Source organism: Hyperolius riggenbachi, chromosome 12 (genome assembly GCF_040937935.1).
Source record: "Hyperolius riggenbachi isolate aHypRig1 chromosome 12, aHypRig1.pri, whole genome shotgun sequence".
Taxonomy (NCBI): domain Eukaryota; kingdom Metazoa; phylum Chordata; class Amphibia; order Anura; family Hyperoliidae; genus Hyperolius; species Hyperolius riggenbachi.
Window position 1 is genome coordinate 52,585,986 of NC_090657.1, and position 23,310 is coordinate 52,609,295.

At 47.1% G+C, this 23,310-nt stretch overlaps 1 protein-coding gene across 1 annotated transcript in view; it reads left to right on the forward strand.

Annotated features, from left to right (window-relative positions):
- LOC137540937 (polycystin-1-like) overlaps positions 1–23,310 on the forward strand; it is a 228,347-nt gene that overhangs the window by 204,211 nt on the left and 826 nt on the right. Inside the window, exons 48-51 of the mRNA XM_068262113.1 lie at positions 5,437–5,605; positions 7,652–7,939; positions 14,422–14,544; positions 18,339–18,632. Of these exons, the coding sequence (XP_068118214.1) occupies positions 5,437–5,605; positions 7,652–7,939; positions 14,422–14,544; positions 18,339–18,632 (874 nt within the window). The remainder of the gene's footprint in view (positions 1–5,436; positions 5,606–7,651; positions 7,940–14,421; positions 14,545–18,338; positions 18,633–23,310) is intronic.

Sequence of the window (23,310 nt, forward strand, 5' to 3'; positions counted from 1 at the left end):
TGTCTCGGGGGGCACACCCACGATAATAACGTCGTTGCCTCATTGTGGTCAGACCAAATTTGATCAGCTGGACAGTCACTGTTCTGTCATTCAGCTACATCAGCCAGGCGACCATATGGGCTGTAAAGCCACCAAAACCTGCACTCTCGCCATGGTGCGCACCAGTCCAGCACGGCCGTCACTACACAAACAGCTGTTTGCGGTGCGTTACACGGTGAGTTTGGTGTGTCAGTGTGAAGCAGTACCTTAATTACACTACCTGATTGATGTATACACATGCAAGATGTTTGAAAGCACTTTAGGCCTGTCATTTAGCATTCAATGTGATTTCTGCCCTTAAAACGCTGCTTTGCGTCAAATCCAGATTTTTCCCCGGGACTTTTGGCATGTATCCCACTCCGCCATGCCCCCCTCCAGGTGTTAGACCCCTTGAAACATCTTTTCCATCACTTTTGTGGCCAGCATATTTTTTTTTTTTTCAAAGTTCGCATCCCCATTGAAGTCTATTGCGGTTCGCGAACTTTAACGCGAACCGAACCTTCCGCGGAAGTTCGCGAACCTAAAATCGGAGGTTCGGCCCAACTCTACTCTCAGCTATAACTGACAGCAACTGATATTTTACTGACAGCAACTGATATATTTCAGATCTGACAAAATATTGTCAGAACTGGAAGGGATTATTGTCAGAAGAAAATGGTGAGCTTCTGAGAGGAACTGATGGCAAGGTAACTATGTAATGTTCATTTGAAGTTACCTCGTGTTTATTTTAAATATTTTTACTCAGTACAGGTTCTCAGTTTTTCTACAAAAGTGTGAGACAGATTTCCATAGAGAACAGGAAATCTTTATCCCTTCTTTTTTGTCAGAATCCTTCAAACCGCAAAGAGGAAAAGTTTAATTCCCTGGATATCAGGAAGATGATTTTGTTTTATCTAGATAAAACTGCTGAGTGGAGAAAGGAGGATAAGTTATTTGTTCAGTTTTAGGGTGCTTGTAAAGGTTTAAGAGCATCCAAGAGTACCCGGCCCGGCTGTTGCTGGTTACGAGGGCCAGCGGAGGCAAACTGAGAGGAGCCAGGAGGATACCGGGGGCCTCGCGGACTACAGTGGGCTGGAGGAAGCCCCAGGTAAGTGTAATTTTTTTAATTTAAGTCACTGCTCAGGGTCCCTTTAATTATGGTAGCATGTATTTTTTTTTTTGTTGTTGTTTTAACTATAATGGCCAAAAACTGAGAAATAATTCTTTTTTTTCCTTTTTTTTCTTATTTTTCCCATTAAAATGCATTTACTGTAGAATAAAATAATTCTTAACAAAATGTATCACCCAAAGAAAGCCTAATTGGTGGCAAAAAAAACAAGATATAGATCATTTTGTTGTGATAAGTAGTGATACATTTATTGGCAAATGAAAGGGAGGAGCCATGTAAGGTGAAAATTGCTCTGGTCCATAAGGGGAAAAACCCTCAGTAGTGTAGTGGTTAAATCTGTGCCTGGATTTGGCCTTTAAAGAGACTCCGTAACAAAAATTGCATCCTGTTTTTTATCATCCTACAAGCTCCAAAAGCTATTCTAATGTGTTCTGGCTTACTGCAGCACGTTCTACTATCACCATCTCTGTAATAAATCAACTTATCTCTCTCTTGTCAGACTTGTCAGCCTGTGTCTGGAAGGCTGCCAAGTTCTTCAGTATTGTGGTTCTGTGATGCATCTCCCCCCTCCAGGCCCCTCTCTGCACACTGCCTGTGTATTATTTAGATTAGGGCAGCTTCTCTCTTCTCTCTTATCTTTTACAAGCTGGATAAATCGTCCTCTGAGCTGGCTGGGCTTTCACATACTGAGGAATTACATACAGGCAGAGCTGTCTGCACTCTGCAGGAAGAAACAGCCTGACACTTCAGTGGAAGATAGCACAGGGGGAAAGAAACAAACAAATGATCGCTTGAGATTCAAAAGAAAGGCTGTATACAGCCTGCTTGTGTATGGATGTATTTTCTTTGTGTGGACATACTGTACATCAACCTGCTTCCTGTTTTGGTGGCCATTTTGTTTGTTTATAAACAAACTTTTAAAAACTATTTTTAACCACTTTTAATGCGGCGAGGAGCGGCGAAATTGTGACAGAGGGTAATAGGAGATGTCCCCTAACGCACTGGTATGTTTAGTTTTGTGCGATTTTAACAATACAGATTCTCTTTAACTGTAAAACTGTAAAATATTCATGCTGGTCTAAATTACACGTGCAAATGCCATGTTTATTTTAGACAATTATTAACCCATGAAAAGAATGTATAGAAAGCTGATGACAGGGATGTACATTTTGCGTCACATGAAAGCCCACTCACAACTGATATTTCAGGTTAGGTCAGGAATGAATCATTAGCCGGTTTCTCTGATTTCCCAAAAGGTCATCAGGGTGGAGTTTCCAGCCCCACATCTTCTGCAGTCATTGTGAGGTTGTCACACCCTCATCAGCGGAATCTCAAGTTCAGATCGGGGAGAAAATGAGAAAATGTGCCTCTCCTTTAAAGAGGAACTGTCGCGAAAATCTTAAAATTAAAAACACATACAAATAAGAAGTATGTTTCTTCCAGAGTAAAATGTGCCATAAATTACTTTTCTCCTATGTTGCTGCCACTTACAGTAAGTAGTATAAATCTGACATTACAAACAGGGGGATTCTCAGCATGGCCTTTATTCTTTATAAAGACACTATCTGAAAAATCTTTATACAAAGAGGCTGGTCAGCCTCCCTGCTCGCTGTACACTTTTTTGGCAGTTGGACGGAGCAACTGCCATTCACTAAGTGCATTTTGAAAATCAAGAAATCCCTGTGAACCCCCTATGAGGAGATGGGCTAGTCCATACCCTGTCAGGATTCTGTCAGGTTTCTACTACCTACTGTAAGTGACAGCAACATAGGAGAAAATTCATATATGGCTCGTTTTACTCTGGTAGAAACATTCTTCTTAAGTGTATAAGTTTACATATATTTTAAATTTTAACATTTTCGTGACAGAGGTCCTTTAACCTCTTGCCAACTGCTCCACGCCGTTGTTAATGGCGTGAGCAGTGCAGCAGCCCCAGGACCGCTACACGCCGATTGGCGTGAACGGCTGGGAATGGGCTTTGCAGGATAGCGCGTGCGCTGATGCGCACTCATCTCCGCTCTGATGACGGAGCTCTGTCCCGCCTCTAGTCTACCAGCGGCGATCACCACTCGGAGACTGTTAGATGGCGAAACCACTGTCTAATAGGACTGTACAGTGCTGCGATCTAAGGCAGCGCTGTACTGGGGACAGCCGTGTGACACGGCTGTCTCCCTGGGGTACACAGGAGCGATCCGCTGTGATAGGCTGACTAGGGGAGGAAAAATTGTTAAATAAGTAAATTTATTAAAAATAATAAAAATATTTACAAAAAAATAAATAAACATTGGGGGAGCGATCAGACCCCACCAACAGAGAGCTCTGTTGGTGGGGAGAAAAAGGGGGGGGAATCACTTGTGTGCTGAGTTGTGCAGCCCTGCAGTGAGGCCTTAAAGCTGCAGTGGCCCAATTTGTGAAAAAAAGGCCTAGTCACTAGGGGGGTTTAACACCGCGGTCCTTAAGTGGTTAAAGACAACCAACACTTGCAATGAAGTGGCAAATGGATCTGTGAAAATGGATCTGATTACTGGCCGATCGGATCCGTTTCCACTCCATTGCCGTTCAGCTGCTTCCGCTCTGTTTCCCCACATCCCCCCAGACCCCCACCCCCAAAGTGAATTTTGCCGCTTGGAACGGTCCATTTTTGCTCTAGTGAGAAGAAACATTCCGTTTTCTCATTTCCCCCAATGCAGGGCTTCAGCTTCCATTTTTTTCAGTTCCACAGGGCTCAGCGGTCCAGAAAAATTGGTGCAGCAGGAAACTTGCGGTCCGCTCAGCGGATCATGCGGAATGTTCGAATGGACGGATGTGAGCGGATCCATAGGTTAACATTGGATCCATTCCGATCCATTCCCTTCCAATACGGGAACGGACTGTTTTTTTGTCGCTAATGTGAACTGGGCCTAAAACATTTACTAAACTTCTGTGAAAGCTATGCAATCCCCCCTTCCCCTCTCCCCCAGCTTTTCTACCTCCCTTTCTTCTTTCCTCACTTCTATTTTCACTCTTTTCTTCTATTTTCTACCTCTATCTTAATTTTTAGGGCATCTGCCCTCCAAACAGTATAAGAAGACAGAACAAGTTGGTTAAGCTGTGCCTTGCTGTAACATATTACGTTATTGTTGGATGAGTTGCCTAGGGCTAACCTAACAAGGCTTTTATTTTTAATTGAAAGACTCTACTATACTTGAGCAATGTCTTCTTACTATATTGGTCCATGACCATTGTTGTATATATCTATTTTTGAAAACTCAATAAAAATATTGAAACAGAAAGCTATGCAATACTCTGTGGGTTCCAGGGTTAGTAACTCACCTGCGCAACCATAAATCATTGTTCTTCTGGAATTCTTTGCACCTAGGCGAAACCGCCAAAGTGTTTCTGAAGCTCTGTGGCTAACTCCACCTGCATTGCCTTGACCCGTCCCCCGCTCGGCAGCCGTGGCCTAATAGGTGGCTTCCAAGCTGGGGGCGGGGGATAGATAGAGCTCTCAAGTTGGAGCTCTGACTTGAGCCGTTTGATGCTGGGGGATACTTTAGTGGTGGTTGGGGGTTCTCTATTTATTATTTTGCACTTTATCTTGCTCCTGACGAAATCTGTTTAAGATGAAACATGTCGAGCACTGTTAGCACTGTATATATGTATCGCACTCCCTAATCCTTGTACTATTCCCCTGGCTTGTTTTCAGTAACTGTGTGAGGAAGGCCTGCAGCAAATCTTTAGATGCAAAGAGCTGCCATATTTGAGCATTCTGGACAGCTCTATTGCATATCGACTGCACTTGTATAAGCCGCTGCAGGGTAGTCCAATTGCACACCCCATCAAAGAAATAATAGTGCTGTGCAACCAAAGTCTTCAGGGCTAGCCACACCCCACAGCTTGTGCGCCCAGTCCAGCTAACTGTTCGCACAATCTGGCAGTGAACTGTAGGGGGGGGGGGGGGGGGGGAAGACACCCGATTTGGTCTGCAATCTATGCACTAACATATATTTTAAAACCTATGAGTATTGTAAATAGAGGATGTAGTAGTCTTTCAGTAGACCTGTGACAACAAGGTGGTGTGAACTACGACACCACTCGAGTACATTTTTAGGAACCTTGACTCAGATCTTGACTCCCATGTTGCATGATTCATTTTTCCTGTAGGAATACCGGCCTTGTTTATTGTGGGGATTAGTATTACTAATATATTTACATAGAGATTACACTTTATTCACTGTCCTAACGTCATAGTAACGCCCAGAGTTTTTGCTTTTAGTCTAAAGATTAAAAACTTTGTTTATAACTTCCAGCCTTCTGCAAGTGGAGATGACCCAGTACCACAAGGATGTCCATCTTTATGTCTCCACTATTGTCCACCTGGACCTCTCACCCTATGACAACAGAGCAATCAAGATGTCCATCCTCCCATTCCACCTTGAGGACCCGGGACAAGGGGTGAACCTAGCCATGGTTCTGGCAGTGAGTATGACATATTGCACCACTTGATCATTGCTGTCACCAGCTTGTGTCACTACATACTGTTTGCAGAGTTGCCTCTGTTATTTAACATTTTTGTAAATGTTCCTACACATGTGCAACTTTTCCGCCCGACTATCATCCAAACTTGCTCTGTTGGGCGATAGCTGGGCGTGTGTATGCGTGACAAACGACTAAACGAGACTGCTAACAGGCGATTTTCCTGATCCAACAGATGGTTCGACTCATACGACTGTTGGGCTGATATTGTGCAGTGGCCACGTGTGTACAAGTCATTTGAACGACTTGAACTTGTTTTGAATGTTCCCACATCGTGCAGTCCATTGTTCCGCTGGCGTGTGCAGTATGCAAACGAGTTGGTCATTGAGTTGGTTGGTGCTTGGAAAATACAAGTCGTGCAGTCACTCGGTTGTGTGGTTGATCATGTCGTTGGGTTGGTTGTGCTGAAAAGTTGCACGTGTACGAGTCTTTAGAAAAGAGTGCGATGTCCTTTTCGAGAGGGGAAAGGGAACAATGAGAACAACAGAATACCACATATACTAGCAACCCAGTGTACTAACCAAATTTTCCCCACTGGAGCATATGGTCCTGTACCTATGCCATTGTAGGCAACTAGGCATACCTACAGATACAGTATATCATTGTTTTTGTTGGGTCAAGTTAAATGGATCAAAACTATGTTGGGCAGATTTGTGTATTACACTCAATTAATTTCATGCCTCCAGATAAAAGTAGACACATGCCATCAGATAATTCATTAAGTATTCACATGCCGCCCAATAAAAATAAAGTTGTCACAATCATCCAGATAAAAGAATTAAGCAGTCACACACCTCCAGATAAAATAAGTAGCCAGTTGCCTCACAATAAACAAATTTAATAGGCAGGTGTGTGATGATAAAACGAAGTAGTCCACCATGCATACACACATTAAGTAGCCATGCTCCCCAGATAAAATAATAAAGTAGTCATGTGCCCATACAGTATATATCAGTAGAGAGATAGATATTAGGTAGCCATAGCTGTCCCCCAATTGCTGGCTGGGTTTGGGGTGCTTGCTTGGGGTTGGATGCAGGGTGCAGGCTGGGGTTAGGTGTAGGGTGGTTGGGGCAGAGTGGGTGGGTCTGGGTGCAGGGTGGCTGGGTGCAGGATGGCTGGATCTGGATGAAGGGTGGCTGGGTGCAGGGTGGTTGGGGCAGGGTGGCTGTGCCTGGGGGCAGGGTGGCTGGGGCAGGGTGCGGGCTAGGTCTCTGGGTGCAGGGTGGTTGGGTGCAGGGAGGCTAAGACAGGGTGCAGGGTGGCTGAGTCTGGGTAAAGGGTGGCTGGGTGCAGGATGGCTGGAGAAGTGTGGCTGGGCCACCTAGTCAGATCAGTGTGAAAGAGAGGGTGGCTGGGGCAGGGTCCAGCAAACTCCAAATACAGGAAGTGAAGTCACTTTCACATTTGGAGTGCAGCGTGTGGTGGGTAGTTAGAGCGCCCTCTCTGTCCCGCTGATCTGACTAGGTGGTCTGTTACCATGACTCCGGCGGAGACGTGGCTAAGGCAGAGGCGGGGGTCGGCACCAGGACGGAAGGCAGACAGCAAAGCAGTGTCATGATGGCATGGGGGCGTGAGATACCACTACTAGCCATGCCTGCACCCCTCTAGTGCACATGCGCTCCTGGAACCCGGCACCCTGAGCGACCGCTCAAAGGTCATAGGCCAGCTATGAAACTGTGAATCAGGCTTCAAGCTAGGTTACACAGATAACATTTCTATCTGCTGACTGTTGTAACTACAGTTGTCCCCTGATCCACTTGCCAATACTATTGATGATTCGTCACATTGGAGCACTAATGACTGACCTCTGTTCTATGGAGAGGGAATGAGGGTGAACAACTGGAACTAAAACAGAGCAGTCTTCCAAATTGTGTCTCTGTATAAAGATTGTTTTCAGTATGTTCCCAGAAAAATCTTTGTCAGTAACAATTATTGAAAGTCTTCACATAAAGTCTCAGAGACTGATGACCAATGTCTCTTCTCCCTCAGGTGTCTCTCTTGTTGGCTGCTATGGGCTTCCTGTACCCAGAACTATCTGCAATGCTTGCATTGTGCACTTCAGACTCCTCCTACTCTCCCCACTGGACACGACTACTTCTGGGACTGGCGTCTGCAGCCACGGGATTGGTGCACATCGGCAGGATCTGGCTGACAAAGTGTCGGATGGAGCGGTTCAGAACAAAAACCTCAGACTTTATCAGCTTGCATGATGTGGCTTTGCTGTCACGGGCACAGGTAGCCCTGTCTGCCACCCTGCTGCTACTGATAATGATAAAGGTGAGACTGGCCTGTGTAACCATCTGAAGGTGACCACACACAGTGCAATGGAACTGATTGATTGATTACCCTGAAACTGATGACATTTGTTTGATTTTTTTTTTAAGTGTTTTAAACAAAATTTAAATCATGGACTGCCGTATATAATAAGCGTGCATTACGTCTTTACTCCTTTTTATTATACCTTTGGGTATAGTCAGGGCTGGATTTACCATAAGGCACTGTAGGCACGTGCCTACAGGCGCCTCATGATGGAAAGGCGGCTCGCTCTCCTTCCCATCGTGCCTATGCAGAGTCTGGAGCAGAGTGTAAATGAGGTTACTCACCTGGGTCTCAGCATTCCACTGACCAGATATCCCTTGCGTCAGGGGCACCTCTAGCTACCTAATACTTGTGGAAACCTCTAGTTACTTAATACTGACGGTACCTCTGGCTTCCTAATAGGGACACCTGTAGCTACCTATGATGGGCAAGGGAAGTCAGGGAGAAATGAGACAGCCAGCACACTTGTGCTGCAGTTCGGTGGGGGTTTGTAGGTTCATGGAGGGCGAAGTCTAAGGTGCCAGGACATCTGTGTCTATAGGCTCCTGTGATGTAAATCCAGGGCTGGGTATAGTACAGCAAAGTCTCATAACTCAGTCAACCATGGATTAGTGGCTGGATAGTGTACTGGTTAAGGGCTCTGCCTTTGACATGGAGACTGGGGTTCGAATCCTGGCTATGATCAGTATCTATTTAGTAAGGCACTCAAGGCAAGACTCCCTAACACTGCAGGGTGGCCTCCTGAGCGCGTCCCAGTGGCTGCAGCTCTTGAGCGCTTTGAGTCTGACCGGAGAAAAGTGATATATAAATGTTTGGATTATTATTATAACCAGAAGTCTCAACTAACTGGCATTCCTGAGGGGATAATGGAGACGGTTTTGGGGGGGTTGGGTGGGTTTGCAGGCATTAAAATACGCTCCGAGCCTCCAGCGACGTCTTGTAGCCTTCCTGTGGCTCCTCGCAGGCTCCCATCGGCTTTTCCCGGCGTGTCAGGTGTCCCTATGTGGGTCAGATGACACGCGGCTTCTGTGCACAGAGGATGCCGAAAAGCCGCTAGGAGCCCGCTACTAGGTCCTGCAGGCAGGGCCGGATTTAGGCCAAGGCCACCGAGGCCATGGCCTAGGGCACCACAGAAGGAAGGGCACCAAAGCAGCAGGCTAAACTGGTGCGGCATTTGCAAGCTTACGAATGCTGCAATGCAGGGAGATTAGGCAAACTGCTTGTGTAGCAGCCAGTGCTCTCTGTGCACGTTTGCATTGAGGCCGGCTGCTATGGACTTTGGCAGCATTGGATACGGAAAGAAAAAGGAAGCTTCTGCACTGGAGAGGAGTGGGGAAATGAGTGGCACTGATGGCTGCTGTGGTGTGAAGACGAGCTGGCTACCTATACTGAAAAGTGGGGGGGAAGGGAAGGAGGGATTAAGTACGGTGACCAGACGTCCCGCATTAGCCGGGACCCGTCCCGCTTTCAGTGTCTGCTGTCCCGGGCTGCCTTGCGTCCCGGGAAGCGTCCCGCTTTCAGCCGTGGGAGGTCCCGGCCGCAGGACTCTGGCCACCTTCAGATACACTTGGCCGCATCATGCCTGCAGCTCGCTGTCCTGCCCGCCCTCCAATCACCCTCCTAGTCCTGCCCGCCCTCCAATCACGCGGCCTCCTGGCCGCCTCAACTCCGCCCTGTACTGTAAGTACTGCGCAGCCACTGAGCAGCCCACCCACCAATCGCGCGGTCACTTGGCCGCGTTAGCTGCTGCCGTGCTCCAATCGGAGTTGCTGCCGGGTACCGGTGCGAAAAAGATGAGGCTTACTCTGGCATGCTCTACCCCCCAACTGACGTGACGAGGAGACAACCAGCAGAGAAAAAAGTATGGTGAGAGCGCTCTGTCTTTGTCTGCTGTCACACTGTCACCCTCCTTCCCAGTTACTGTCACCCACTTACCCACTGTCACCCTCCTCCCCAGTAACTGTCACCAACCCAGCCACCCTCCTCCCCAGTTACTGGCACCCACCTACCCACCCACTGTCACCCTCCTCCTCAGTTACTGTCACCCACCTACCCACTGTCACCCTCCTCCCCAGTAACTGTCACCAACCCAGCCACCCTCCTCCCCAGTTACTGGCACCCACCCACTGTCACCCTCCTCCAAATTAACTGTCATCCACCTACCCACCCACGGTCACCCTCCTCCCCAGTAACTGTCACCCACCTACCCACCCACTGTCACCCTCCTCCCCAGTAACTGTCACCCACCTACCCACCCACGGTCACCCTCCTCCCCAGTAACTGTCACCCACCTACCCACCCACTGTCACCCTCCTCCCCAGTAACTGTCATCCACCTACCCACCCACTGTCACCCTCCTCCCCAGTAACTGTCACCAACCCAGCCACCCTCATCCCCAGTTACTGGCACCCACCTACCCACCCACTGTCACCCTCCTCCCCAGTAACTGTCATCCACCTACCCACCCACGGTCACCCTCCTCCCCAGTAACTGTCACCCACCTACCCACCCAATGTCACCCTCCTCCAAAGTAACTGTCACCCTCCTCCCCAGTTACTGGCACCCACCTACCCACCCACTGTCACCCTCCTCCCCAGTAACTGTCACCAACCCAGCCACCCTCCTCCCCAGTAACTGTCACCCGTCTCCCCAGTAACTGTCACCAACCCAGCCACCCTCCTCCCCAGTAACTGTCACCCGTCTCCCCAGTAACTGTCACCAACCCAGCCACCCTCCTCCCCAGTAACTATCACCCACCTACCTACTCAGTCACTGTCACCCTCCTCCCCAGTAATTGTCACATACCTACCCACTACGGTGACCAGACATCCTGCTTTCCGGTTCCCCAGTCCCGGCCTTAAATTTGTCCCAGGAAACGTCCCGGTTAGGCCAGCGGACGTCATCAATGGCCGTGTGCCCCGCCTCCTCCCTCCGTGATCCGACCTGTCTCCCAACCATGCGGCATAATAGACATGTCCCCCGCCTACTGCGCCTCTATCATCCAATACGTCATCCTCTGACTCGCTGTCACCTTGCTCTCCTCTAAACTGTCACCCTCCTCCTCCCCACTGTCACCCTCCTCCTCCCCACTGTCACCCTCCTTCTCCTCCCCGCTGTCCAGTATCGCCCTCCTATCCCACCAACACCCAGTGGGAGGGGGAACATTTAATGCATTTAAGTCTGAGGTAACATTTGCTGCATTTAACATATGTGAGGTAACATATTTTTCACATGTGTCAGAGGTACCATCTTCTACATTTAATGTTTACTGCATTTTAATGTGTAGGTTGTAACATTTACTGCATTTTAATGTGTGGTAGGTAATGTTTATTGCATTCCTGTTTGCTGCATTTCAAGTGTTGGACGTAGCGGTCGTTGCATTTCAAGTGTAGGAGGTAGCGGTTGTTGCATTTAAAATGTTGTAGGTAATGGGGGTTGCATTTCAAGTGTCTGAGGTAGCGGAGGTTGCATTTATAGTGTTGGAGGTAGAGGTTGTTGCATTTCAACTGTCACTGGTTGAGCCATCAAAAATCTGGTCACTGTAGATTAAGGGAGCCGTTTGGCTACCTATACTGGAGTGAAAGGGGGACGGGTCATTTGGCTACATATACTGGAGGGAAGGGGGGAGAAGTCACCTCGCTACCTATACTGAAGGGGGGCGTCTGGTGACAGTGGCCTAGGGTGGTAAAGAGTACAAATCCGGCCCTGCCTGCAGGAAGGCTGCTAGACATCGCTGGAGGCTCGGGGCTTATTTAGTGGGGGAGGTTTGTGCTTTTTCAACCGGTTGCTCAAGCAACCAGCAAGCACATGTATCTGGCATCAGGCGATCCCCGCCGGTGCCGGATACTGGGGACTTTGCTGTATGATCTCTTAGGATGCCCACACATTACTTGATTTGCAGCATCGATATTCAGCCCAATCGAACATAGATAGAATCTGGCAGAGATCCATGCTGCAGTGTGGCTGCCTGAACGTCATTTCGATCAATTTCTGGCTAAAATCGATTAAAGCGATCGATCTGGCATGCTGGAAAGACCTCACTCAAAAGGGGCGCGGTTGGGTGCAAGGCAGTGGCAGCGTTCGATATCCCAATGACCAATAGACCCCCAGCCGGTTTTCCCCCAATGTAAAATATGTACCCCCCAGGCCCGTGGTGAGGGTCACAGGCTCACCTGCCCCGCCTCCTCCTGTGTCCCGTGTCTTTCTTCATGGCCGCGGGGGCACCTGTATCCCCGTAACACCGTGATGCCGGTACATTCAGCAGGGTCACGGGCTACAGACACCCAGTTTTCTTCCTAACTGCCGTTCTGCCACTGCCAAACACTATTGATATATAGGGGTGGCAATGCTTAGGAGAACTCATGGAGAAGCATGTGATCAGTTTGATCAGCTGATAGATTTGTAAGGCTCTGATTTGCTGGTCATGATCATGCGCTAAACCAGGAAGTTATCACAGCAAATCAGACCCTTACAAATCTATCAGCTGATCAAACTGATCACATGAATTTCCGTGAGTTCTTCTAAGCATTGTCATCCCTATTGATATATACTTGCGACTACAGGAAATCCAAGATCACATTTCCTATTTAGGGGTTAATGGTATGAGTTACCACCTATGTTGCCCACACCCTGCTTCTTTCACAATTCCAACAATAAGGCGTCCTTTCAAATGTCGCTGTGGGGAAAAAATGTACAATCTTGTCCACCTGCTGAAAAATGTGAGTGTAAGGGAGTGGCACACATACAGCAGTTATGTTAGCATAAATCCTCCAGGTATATACAAGAAAATAGAACATTACAATTCTTTTCTGAGTTCCCATTGCCTATGTGTATAAACCTAGTATGCAAATATTCACCACAATTCAGTAGCTCCAACCCGGTTTATTAAGATTACCAGCTTGAGCACCTTCCTTGACTCCTCCTAGGCTGCCTGCGTCAGACGTCAAGTCACCATCGCGTCATGACACCTGATGTCCTGTAGCGGTACTGCAGGCTGTCAGTGCGCGGTGCCCATGGAGGAGTCTGCTCTCCGGGTTACATAGTTACATAGTTATTTTGGCTGAAAAAAGACATACGTCCATCGAGTTCAACCAGTACAAAGTACAACTCCAGCCTCTGTGTTTTCCTGGTCCCTGCTTCCTCCTGGATGAGCGGCTGGTCACTAGTAAGTAGGCAGATCTAGTTGTGACCTTTGGCTGCGTGACTGTCCCTAAAGAGTAAGGGTTTGCGAATCGCAACTCCACGGGGGTGGGGGAAGGGGTGCAATTTTTGACCCATGCCCTGGGTGCAGTTTAACCTAGAAACTGCCCTGCCTCTTCTGCAACACTTTACAGAGTACATAGTCATGTCACTGACTGTCCTCAGAGGAGCTCACAATCTATTCCTACCATAGTCACAGTCTAATGTCCTACCATATAATAATAATTGTTATTGTTATTATTGTTGTTATTATTATTATTATTATTATATAAAACGGACATATTCTGCAGTACTTTACGCAGAGCACAATATCATAACTGTCCTCAGAGGAGCTTACAATCTAATCCCTACCATAGTCATAGTCTAATATCATAGGCGGAAGCCAATTTTAGGGAGGACCAATTATCTGCACTCCTTGACCCTGGTGCATGTACGAGACATCATTTACACGAGATGTGGTCTCGGAGTACAGGCTCCCCTAGCAGCCCTGGAGAGAAGACACAGGGCTCGCACCACCGCACAGGTGTGCTGGTTCCACACTCTGGGGCCTGAAGGGTAGTGGGGGGAACACACATTACGGGGGGGGGGGGGCAGCAGGCAGAACGAATTTGAATTTGGTGTGTAGCGAGGGCAGGTAAGCGATCCCTCTCTGATCAGATTTGATCAGAGAGGGATCTATTAGATGGTCGATCTAGTGGTAATGTATGGCCATGTTTAGTCAGTCCTCCCTTTAGTTTGTTTCTCATTGTTGTTCTTCCTGAGGGGCGTCGCTCAGATCTCTTCCACTCCTTCCACTCAACGTCCCGCCTCCTCCTTTTCACAGGACAGGCTGCTTGACCTTAACCATCGGAACAGGGCTCCTTTTGACACTCATCACCTGGATCGGTCACCAGCGATTGTTCCAGGCAATGCTCATTGATTATTGGTATGAGGCTTTCTACTAAAATGACCTGCGCCAAAAAGATGAAGGTGAAATTACACAGCCAAATGTGTCATTTCAACATAGACCTCTAGGTGGTGTTATGGCCCTGCATTTATCTTCTATGCATACCTGTCTTTTCAGTGCAGTGCTGGGAGCTCCATTCATTGGAATGAAGCACTTCCTGCGCCAAAAAGACCAGGCACCAGGAAGCTCCCAGCAAAAAGTCCATGCGCACTGGCCATACATTTGTTCATGGTTGGTCAAAAACAGAAGAAGTATCACTATCACTTGGAAATCGTTTTTCTCTCTTTCTTTGAAGATAACACAACAGTTGCGTTTCATGAGGCGATGGGCCATATTCACCCGAACGTTCCAGCTGCTGGGGAAGGAACTGCCTAAATTGCTTCTTGTTCTGGCAGCTTTGCTCCTTGCACTAACCGTGGTAAGTTTTAAAACAGATCATAAAAATGCATCGTGGGAAATTTTGATCATGGCTGTAATGGGGGGGGGATGTTTTCTTTGTATGTGAACAAATGCGTCCCTCACAGCAGTGTAGGGTCACCCACAAGGCAACCAAGGTAGGTGCTTAGGACCTGGTGAGTGGTCACTGGCCGTGAGTGGTCACTGGTCAAGGGCTTCTCTGCCATCTGCTCTAAAGCTTTGTGCTTACCTTACCATAAAGCACATGTGGCGAGTAGTAGAAGCTTAAAGGATAACTGAAGTGTGAGTGTATTGGAGGCTGCCATTTGTATTTCCTTTTAAAGAGACACTGAAGCGAAAAAAAATATATGATATAATGAATTGGTTGTGTACTATGAATAATTTCTAGAAGATCAGCAGCAAAGAAAATATTCTCATACTTTTATTTTCAGGTATATAGAGTTTTTTTTCTAACATTGCATTATTCTATAATATGTGCAGATTACACAACACTCAGTATTCAAAATGATTCTTTCAGAGCAGTCTGTGAAGTAATGACCTCTCCTCTAGCAGAGAAAAAGTAAACAGTTCACTTAAGGTAGCCATACACTGGTCGATTTGCCATTAGATCGACCAGCTGACAGATCCCTATCTGATCGAATCTGATCAGAGAGGGATCGTATGGCTGCCTTTACTGCAAACAGATTGTGAATCGATTTCAGCCTGAAACCGATCACAATCTGTTGAGCTGCTCCTGCCGCCTGTGCCCCCCCCCCCCCCCCCGTATACATTACCTGAAGCTGGCTCCCAGGCGTCTTCTCCACGCTGCACCGCACCGCTCTGTTCTTGCTCCATCCCGGCGTTTCCTGTGTCACTCCGTGACCAGGAAGTTCAAATAAAGCGCCCTCTATTTGAACTTCCTGGTCACTGCAGTGACACAGGAAGCGCCGGGATGGAGCCGGAACAGAGCGGTGCAGCGCGGAGAAGACGCCCGGGAGCCAGCGTCAGGTAATGTATACCTGATCGGATCGGCCGCCGCTAGCGATGCGCACCCTACCCGCGGGCGATCGAGGGTAACGGCGCGATCGACGGACCGATCCGATTTCGAGAGGAAATCGGATCGGCGGGTGCGTTTAGCGCGAACGATTGGCAGCAGATTCGATCCCAGGATCGAATCTGCTGTCGAAGCGGCCGCGAATCGGGCCAATGTATGGCCACCTTTACAGTTGAGATAATAAAAGTCAGATAACAGCCCTCTCCATGACTAACTTAGTCGGAGAGCTTAATGGCTTGTTTGCGTAGAGATAACAACTGGAGTTTCTCAACTCTTCCAGTACTGGAAACAATTAGACTGATGTAGCTGATCTTAATGTTTTATTTCTTAGCTGTATTACACATACAAATCATAATATCATAATTTTTTTTTTCGCTTCAGCGTCTCTTTAAAGTGTAACTGTCGGGCATAAAATCAAAAATCAATTCTTTATTTTTTATCTGGTAAACAAATAATAAGGATGCTAACCAGGCAATCCAAAAGTTAAAATCACTATTACTTTTCTTGTTGATAAATAATCATTCCCCAGTTTACCTGACTCTTATTTGGTACATTGCCGCACAAAGGAAGTTGCAGGGTATGCTGGGTTGTCTTTTTTTGCTTCTTTACTTTGCTCTCAGACCAAACTAATGCAGCCTGATTGGCTGAAGCCTCTTTCCCCCGGTTTTCCCCTACCACACCTCTGTTCCTCTCTGATTGGCCAATATTTCTCATGCTGAGACAATGCACTTTCTATTGCAGAGCTGGGTGGTAGTGCCTGAAGACTGGGAGGAGGGCGAACAATGCATACACAATCAGGCAGAGGAGTGTAAGGGAGGAAATGACATCAGCATTGGCTTCAAGATAGACACAATTAAAATGGAGAATTCTAAGAAGGATTTTCTCTTTATTTACTATAGAAAAATCACTAAAATCAAAACGTGGAAAGTGCAATACATATGTTATGTAAGTGGAGCAAGTATTTATCTACTTATACATGTGGGTTTTTTCTGAGATAGTATGGCTGACAGCTCCTCTTTAAACAATACCAGTTGCCTGGCATCCTATTGATCTTTCATGCATCAGTAGTGTCTGAACCGCATACCTGAGGCAAGCATGCAGCTAATCTTGTCAGTTTTGTCACAAACACCTGATCTGCATGCTTGTTCAGGGTCTTTGGATAAAATTATTAGAGGCAGAGGATCAGCAGGACAGCCAAGCAATGTACATTGTTCAAAAGGAAATAAATATGGCAGCCTCCATGTCCCTCTCACTCCAGTTGTCCTTTAAATAGCCTATGGCCCTTTTTCAACTTACCGTGTATATACTTGTATATAAGCTGACCCGCGTATAAGCCGATGTAGTACCCACTTTTCCCTCAAAAACCTGGAAAAAGTGATTCACTCGCGTATAAGCCTCCTCCACAGTATCCAGATGTGCTCCCAGTACAAGTCAGCACCTCTCTCCATAGCCAGATGTGCCCCAAGGATGATACAACTGTGTCTCAAGGCCCCACTAGATGGCGTCATAGATATGAGATTGCCACACAGGAAGAATCCCCGATCATTGCACTGCTGACACATTGCTTGCACACTCTGCTCCACCAACCAGGGAACACAGGTAGTCCTGAGCAGCGCACTTTGCACACCATGTTGCAGGGGATGGGGGGCATGGACACAGCAGGGAGCCAGTAACAAAACCTGCTCCACCATCTGTTCTGCTCCACCGCCTCGCATATAAGCCGAAGGATTAACTTTTTAGCACATTTTTTTGGGCTGAAAAATTAGGCTTATACGCCTGTATATACAGTAACTACTTTCGGAACTTGGTAATTGAAATCTACGCCCTGTTTTGATAGCTATCTGGCTGCCAGTGCATAGATTTCAATTCACTGTCGCTGCGCGCATCCGCTGTTTGTGTCGCTCCCGTGGATCTCGCCGCTGAATCCCCGCCATCTCCCATCGCAGCTCTCTCTCTCTCTCTGCCTGTCTCTATGACGGCAGAGCCCTGTGAGCGGGTCAGGAGCCAATTTCATTGGCTGTGCGGCAATTTGTCGGGATTCCGCCGTTTCTGTACCAGCGGTCTCTGGTCCTTAAAGGGGCAGAGATCACTGGTACTTAAGTGGTTAAAGAGGAATTTTAACCCAGGATTAAACTTCTTCCCATGCAGTAGCCAATACCCCTTTTCCCATGAGAAATCTTTACTTTTCTTGACTAGATCATCAGGGGGGTCTGATATTGTGGTGAAACTTCTCCCACAGGGTGATGGTCAGGGCCATGCCAGTTACCTGTCTGTGAACCTCATTGCATTGTGGGAAATAATGGCTTTTTCCAACTCCCAATCGAGCAACATCTCCCTCTGTTTATATAACCTTGTTCCCAAAGTACAGTTTATCTGCTCTGAAGGCTAACATTGCATTTTATTGCATAGCTGCTGTATTTATATATTAAAATCTATCTAGTGATCACTTCTCATCTCAGCTCTCTGCTTCTACAGCAGAGATAGCTATTTTTAGCACAGCTAGGAATGTATAGTAATTGTAGCAGACAAAGGAATGTAAACCAAAGATAATGTAGCAGCAAGCTTTCCATTGACCATAGACATGTGTTGTTTTTTTGCTTTTTGTTTTTGTGGTAGTAGATATTATGCTGTAAATAATCTTTTAAAGCAAAGCAAGAAATGCTGAGTTTCATACCACTTTAAGGCATATTACTGTCACAAGTTCACTTATTCTTTATATGAAAGCACATGTATGTGTGTTATAATGTGTCCTGTCTCTCCAGGTAACCAGTGCATTGTTCCCAGCACTAAGCGTCTCCTGCAGTACATCCATCCTCCCTTCCCTGTGGAGCAGCGGCAGCCTTCGCTCCATGCTTGGCTGTGTCCCTCGTCTGGGATGGGTGGCGCTTAGCGTGTGGCTGGTGTGCAGGGGACTCCTCTGCGGCTCAGTGCTGAGCACTTACCGACGTATCCGAGCTGAGAACTACTGCCTGGTGCTGGAACCTCAAGACCACGAGATGATCGACTTCTTTGTGAAAAGGTTCAAGCTGTGGTTGGGCGTCAAAAAACCAAAAGAGGTGAGGAGGAACTACTTCCGGGAGGTGTCATAGAATAATGCGGGACTGAGTGTGCAATGCTTTAACTTGAGTGAACTTTTTTGCAAAGTTTTTCCTATTCTTCCTTCCCTCTGCATAACTTAAGTAGAACACATTAAAGTGAACCAAAGCCAAAGCTCGGGCTCAAAATAAGATACTTACCCTGCAGAGAGGGAAGGCTCAGGATCCTATTGAGGCTTCCCTCTCTCGTCTGAAGCCCCCCGTTGCAGAGTGCGGCCCCCTCAACACCGGGTCCGCGCAGCTCCTCTTCCTAAATCATGGGCGCGCATAAGCTGCGCAAGGCCATCCGCGCATGCACAGTAGCACACAATGCCTGCGGTTCCGCCTTCCTGCGCATTCGTGGGCAGGCTCGGTCGGCTATTGCACGGCCCTAATACAGGAAGAGCAGCTGCACAGTCCCGATGTGATTAATGACAATTCCTTGTTACTAATATTTCGGGGGGGGGGGGGGGGGGTGCTCAGCGACAGAGTACAACGGAATAGTGAGGAAAGCTTCAATAAAATCCTGGGGCTTCCTTCTCTTAAGGTAAGTATTTGATTTTGTGCACAAGCTTTGGCTTGGGTACACTTTAAAGGGAACCTGAGATGGCAAGGTGGTGAATAATTATACAAACCTGGGGCTTCCTCCAGGCGGATCGATCCCTGGACATCGTCCTCCTCTGCTGCCTGGATCATCTGGAATTTGGCCCTGAATATTCTCCGGTCTGGGGCTCTCTGTACTTGCATGGACCCGGCCGTGTGTGCACCCCCTCACGCCCCGTACTTCTGTGCAGACGCAGAGCAATCCAGGGGATGGGAGCACAATGGGGGAGCGCGTGTGGCCGGACTGTGCCTATGCCGACTGACCCCAACTGAAGGACTATAAAATGATGAGATAAACAAATGTATCTATCCTCCTACTCTTAAAACTACTTCAAGATATCCCACAGTTTTATAATATATCCTCCTACTCTTAAAACTACTTCAAGATATCCCACAGTTTTATAATCTATCCTCCTACTCTTAAAACTACTTCAAGATATCCCACAGTTTTATGTTATGTTTAAAAAAATGTAAAAAGTAGATATATTGTTTTTGTCTCCGTTCAATGACAAAGTCTGTCCTGTGTCTCAGAAAGCTAAAATATTTAAACAATTGCCTTTATTTTAAATTTGTATTCCCTGCTTTTAAACCGCCCCGTTCTCTGCCAGGAAAGCATTTTATGGCTGTGATTCCTTATCAGTGAGGGATGCTATAGGCCAGGGGTCCCCAAACATTTTGGGTCGAGGGCCGGGTCAACATACTTCAGACTGCTGGGGGCCGGAGTATACATAAGATGATGTAGAAGTCTTTGTGGGCCAGACAGTAAAGCATACCCAGGTGACAACCTGCAGTCCAATTGGACAGCAGTGTCACCTGATGTGGAATTTGATTGGAAACCAGCGGATTACTGATTTCTGGCTTCATTCTATATGCGGACCACTAATATTTAAAGATGTAGCTGACTGCATCTATAATACATTGTTGTGTGTGGGGGGGCAGTAAAAAAGTCTCAGGGGCCACATTCGGCCCGCGGGCCTTACTTTGAGGACCACTGCTATAGGCTATAGTCCGAGTGGGTCCCGATTGGAGAGAAACTGTCAGTTGCATGACTGAACTTTTTTTTTTTAAGGGAAAATTGTATTAATTTTGTATACATTACAACAACACTGGTAACTCCAGTGTAACAAAACAAATACAATTGCATAGCTGAATATTAACTCTTTCCAATAGAGAAAGAAGAAAAGGAACACAGGCTATGTATTTGTATGCTTGCCATTGTGCATACATACAGTGGCTTGCAAAAGTGTTCGGCCCCCTTGAAGTTTTCCACATTTTGTCACATTACTGCCACAAACATGAATCAACTTTATTGGAATTCCACATGAAAGACCAATACAAAGTGGTGTACACGTGAGAAGTGGAATGAAAATCATACATGATTCCAAACATGTTTTACAAATCAATAACTGAAAAGTGGGGTGTGCGTAATTATTCAGCCCCCTTTGGTCTGAGTGCAGACATTGCCTGATGAGTGCTAATGACTAAATAGAGTGCACCTGTGTGTAATCTAATGTCACTACAAATACAGCTGCTCTGTGACAACCTCAGAGGTTGTCTAAGAGAATATTGGGAGCAACAACACCATGAAGTCCAAAGAACACACCAGACAGGACAGGGATAAAGTTATTGAGAAATGTAAAGCAGGCTTGGGGTACAAAAAGATTTCCAAAGCGTTGAACATCCCACGGAGCACTGTTCAAGCGATCATTCAGAAATGGAAGGAGTATGGCACAACTGTAAACCTACCAAGACAAGGCCGTCCACCTAAACTCACAGGCCGAACAAGGAGAGCGCTGATCAGAAATGCAGTCAAGAGGCCCATGGTGACTCTGGACGAGCTGCAGAGATCTACAGCTCAGGTGGGGGAATCTGTCCATAGGACAACTATTAGCCATGCACTGTACAAAGTTGGCCTTTATGGAAGAGTGGCAAGAAGAAAGCCATTGTTAACAGAAAAGCATAAAGGTGCGTACACACGCCGGACTGGAGGCAACGACGGGTCCGTCGTTACCTCCCGCTGGGTGGGTGTGCCAACGACAGTCCGGCGTGTGTACGCACTGTCGGCGGACTGATACGGCTGCTTCTGAGCGATCTGCTGGGCGGATCGCTCAGAAGCAGCCGTATCAGTCCGCCGACAGTGCGTACACACGCCGGACTGTCGTTGGCACGCCCACCCAGCGGGAGGTAACGACGGACCCGTCGTGGCCTCCAGTCCGGCGTGTGTACGCACCTTAAGAAGTCCCGTTTGCAGTTTGCCACAAGCCATGTGGGGACACAGCAAACATGTGAAAGAAGGTGCTCTGGTCAGATGAGACCAAAACGGAACTTTTTGGTCAAAATGCAAAACACTATGTGTGGCGTTAACCTAACACTGCACATCACTCTGAACACACCATCCCCACTGTCAAATATGGTGGTGGCAACATCATGCTCTGGGGGTGCTTATCTTCAGCAGGGACAGGGAAGCTGGTAAGAGTTGATGGGAAGATGGATAGAGCCAAATACAGGGCAATCTTGGAAGAAAACCTCTTGGAGACTGCAAAAGACTTGAGACTGGGGCGGAGGTTCACCTTCCAGCAGGACAACGACCCTAAACATAAAGTCAGGGCAACAATGGAATGGTTTAAAACAAAACATATCCATGTGTTAGAATGGCCCAATCAAAGTCCAGATCTAAATCCAATCGAAAATCTGTGGCAAGATCTGAAAACTGCTGTTCACAAACGCTGCCCATCTAATCTGACTGAGCTGGAGCTGTTTTGCAAAGAAGAATGGGCAAGGATTTCAGTCTCTAGATGTGCAAAGCTGGTAGAGACATACCCTAAAAGACTGGCAGCTGTAATTGCAGCAAAAGAATCAGAATCAGAAATCTTTTTAATCGCCAAACACGACTGGGTCGTGCCCGGAATTGGGTTTGGCACATACAATTGCTCAGAGAGAGAGTGAGAGTAGTATCAACATAACAAAAAAGCATAGTCAGACAATAATACAGTATATGGGCATAGTCCTACAAAAACATACAGTATAATCAGTAGTACATATTAATAGTTTGATGTGCAGCGGTATAGCGGTAGTCTGCAAAAGGTGGTTCTAAGAAGTATTGACTCAGGGGGCTGAATAATTATGCACACCCCACTTTGTAGTTATTTATTTGTAAAAAATGTTTGGAATCATGTATGATTTTCGTTCCACTTCTCACGTGTACACCACTTTGTATTGGTCTTTCACGTGGCATTCCAATAAAATTGATTCATGTTTGTGGCAGTAATGTGAGAAAATGTGGAAAACTTCAAGGGGGGCCGAATACTTTTGCAACCCACTGTATGTCTTTCTCACCATGGGCTTGATTCTTCAAGCTGCGCTGCTAAAGCATTGCAGCCTAATGTTCTGTAGTGTGCGCTATGCACGCCTTACATAGCTGCGCTCGCTGCCATGTAAGAAGAGTGCCTTCCTTAGTTACATTAACATTAACTGCGGGTGGCCCTGCTTGAGTGCATTATTGCTACTGTGATACTTCATTTACGGTCGCTACTGTGTTAATGTACATTTTTATGTAAAAACATTTATAAAGTGATCATTAGAGCTAATACTGCAGTTGGGGGAGGGCCCTATGGGGCCCCTCTGGCCTAAGGGCCCCAGTTTAGTCGAGACCTCCGCACCCGCTATTGCTACGCCACTGCAAATACCTAACCCTAACCGATCTCCCCCTGACGATGCCTAACCAAACCCCCCCCCACCCCCCCACCACCACCACCACTGTTGCTTAACCCTAACCTCCCCACTACCGCCACCATCATCATTGAAGCCTAATCCTAACTGTTCCTGTATCCATGCCACCTTCACTGCTGTAAATGTAAAATATTGGGTGCCACAGTTTAGGTGCCCCTTAGGGACCCCTGTTAATTGTGGCAATGCCTGCTATTGGTAGCTGCTGTTTGGATAGCGGGTGGCCCCGCCACACACTATTTTATCGGGCATCTCTCTCAAATTTCCCTTTATAGCACAATTAACATAGCCACCTAGGGGGCGGCCAGACATCTATGGTGCCTCCAGCCGC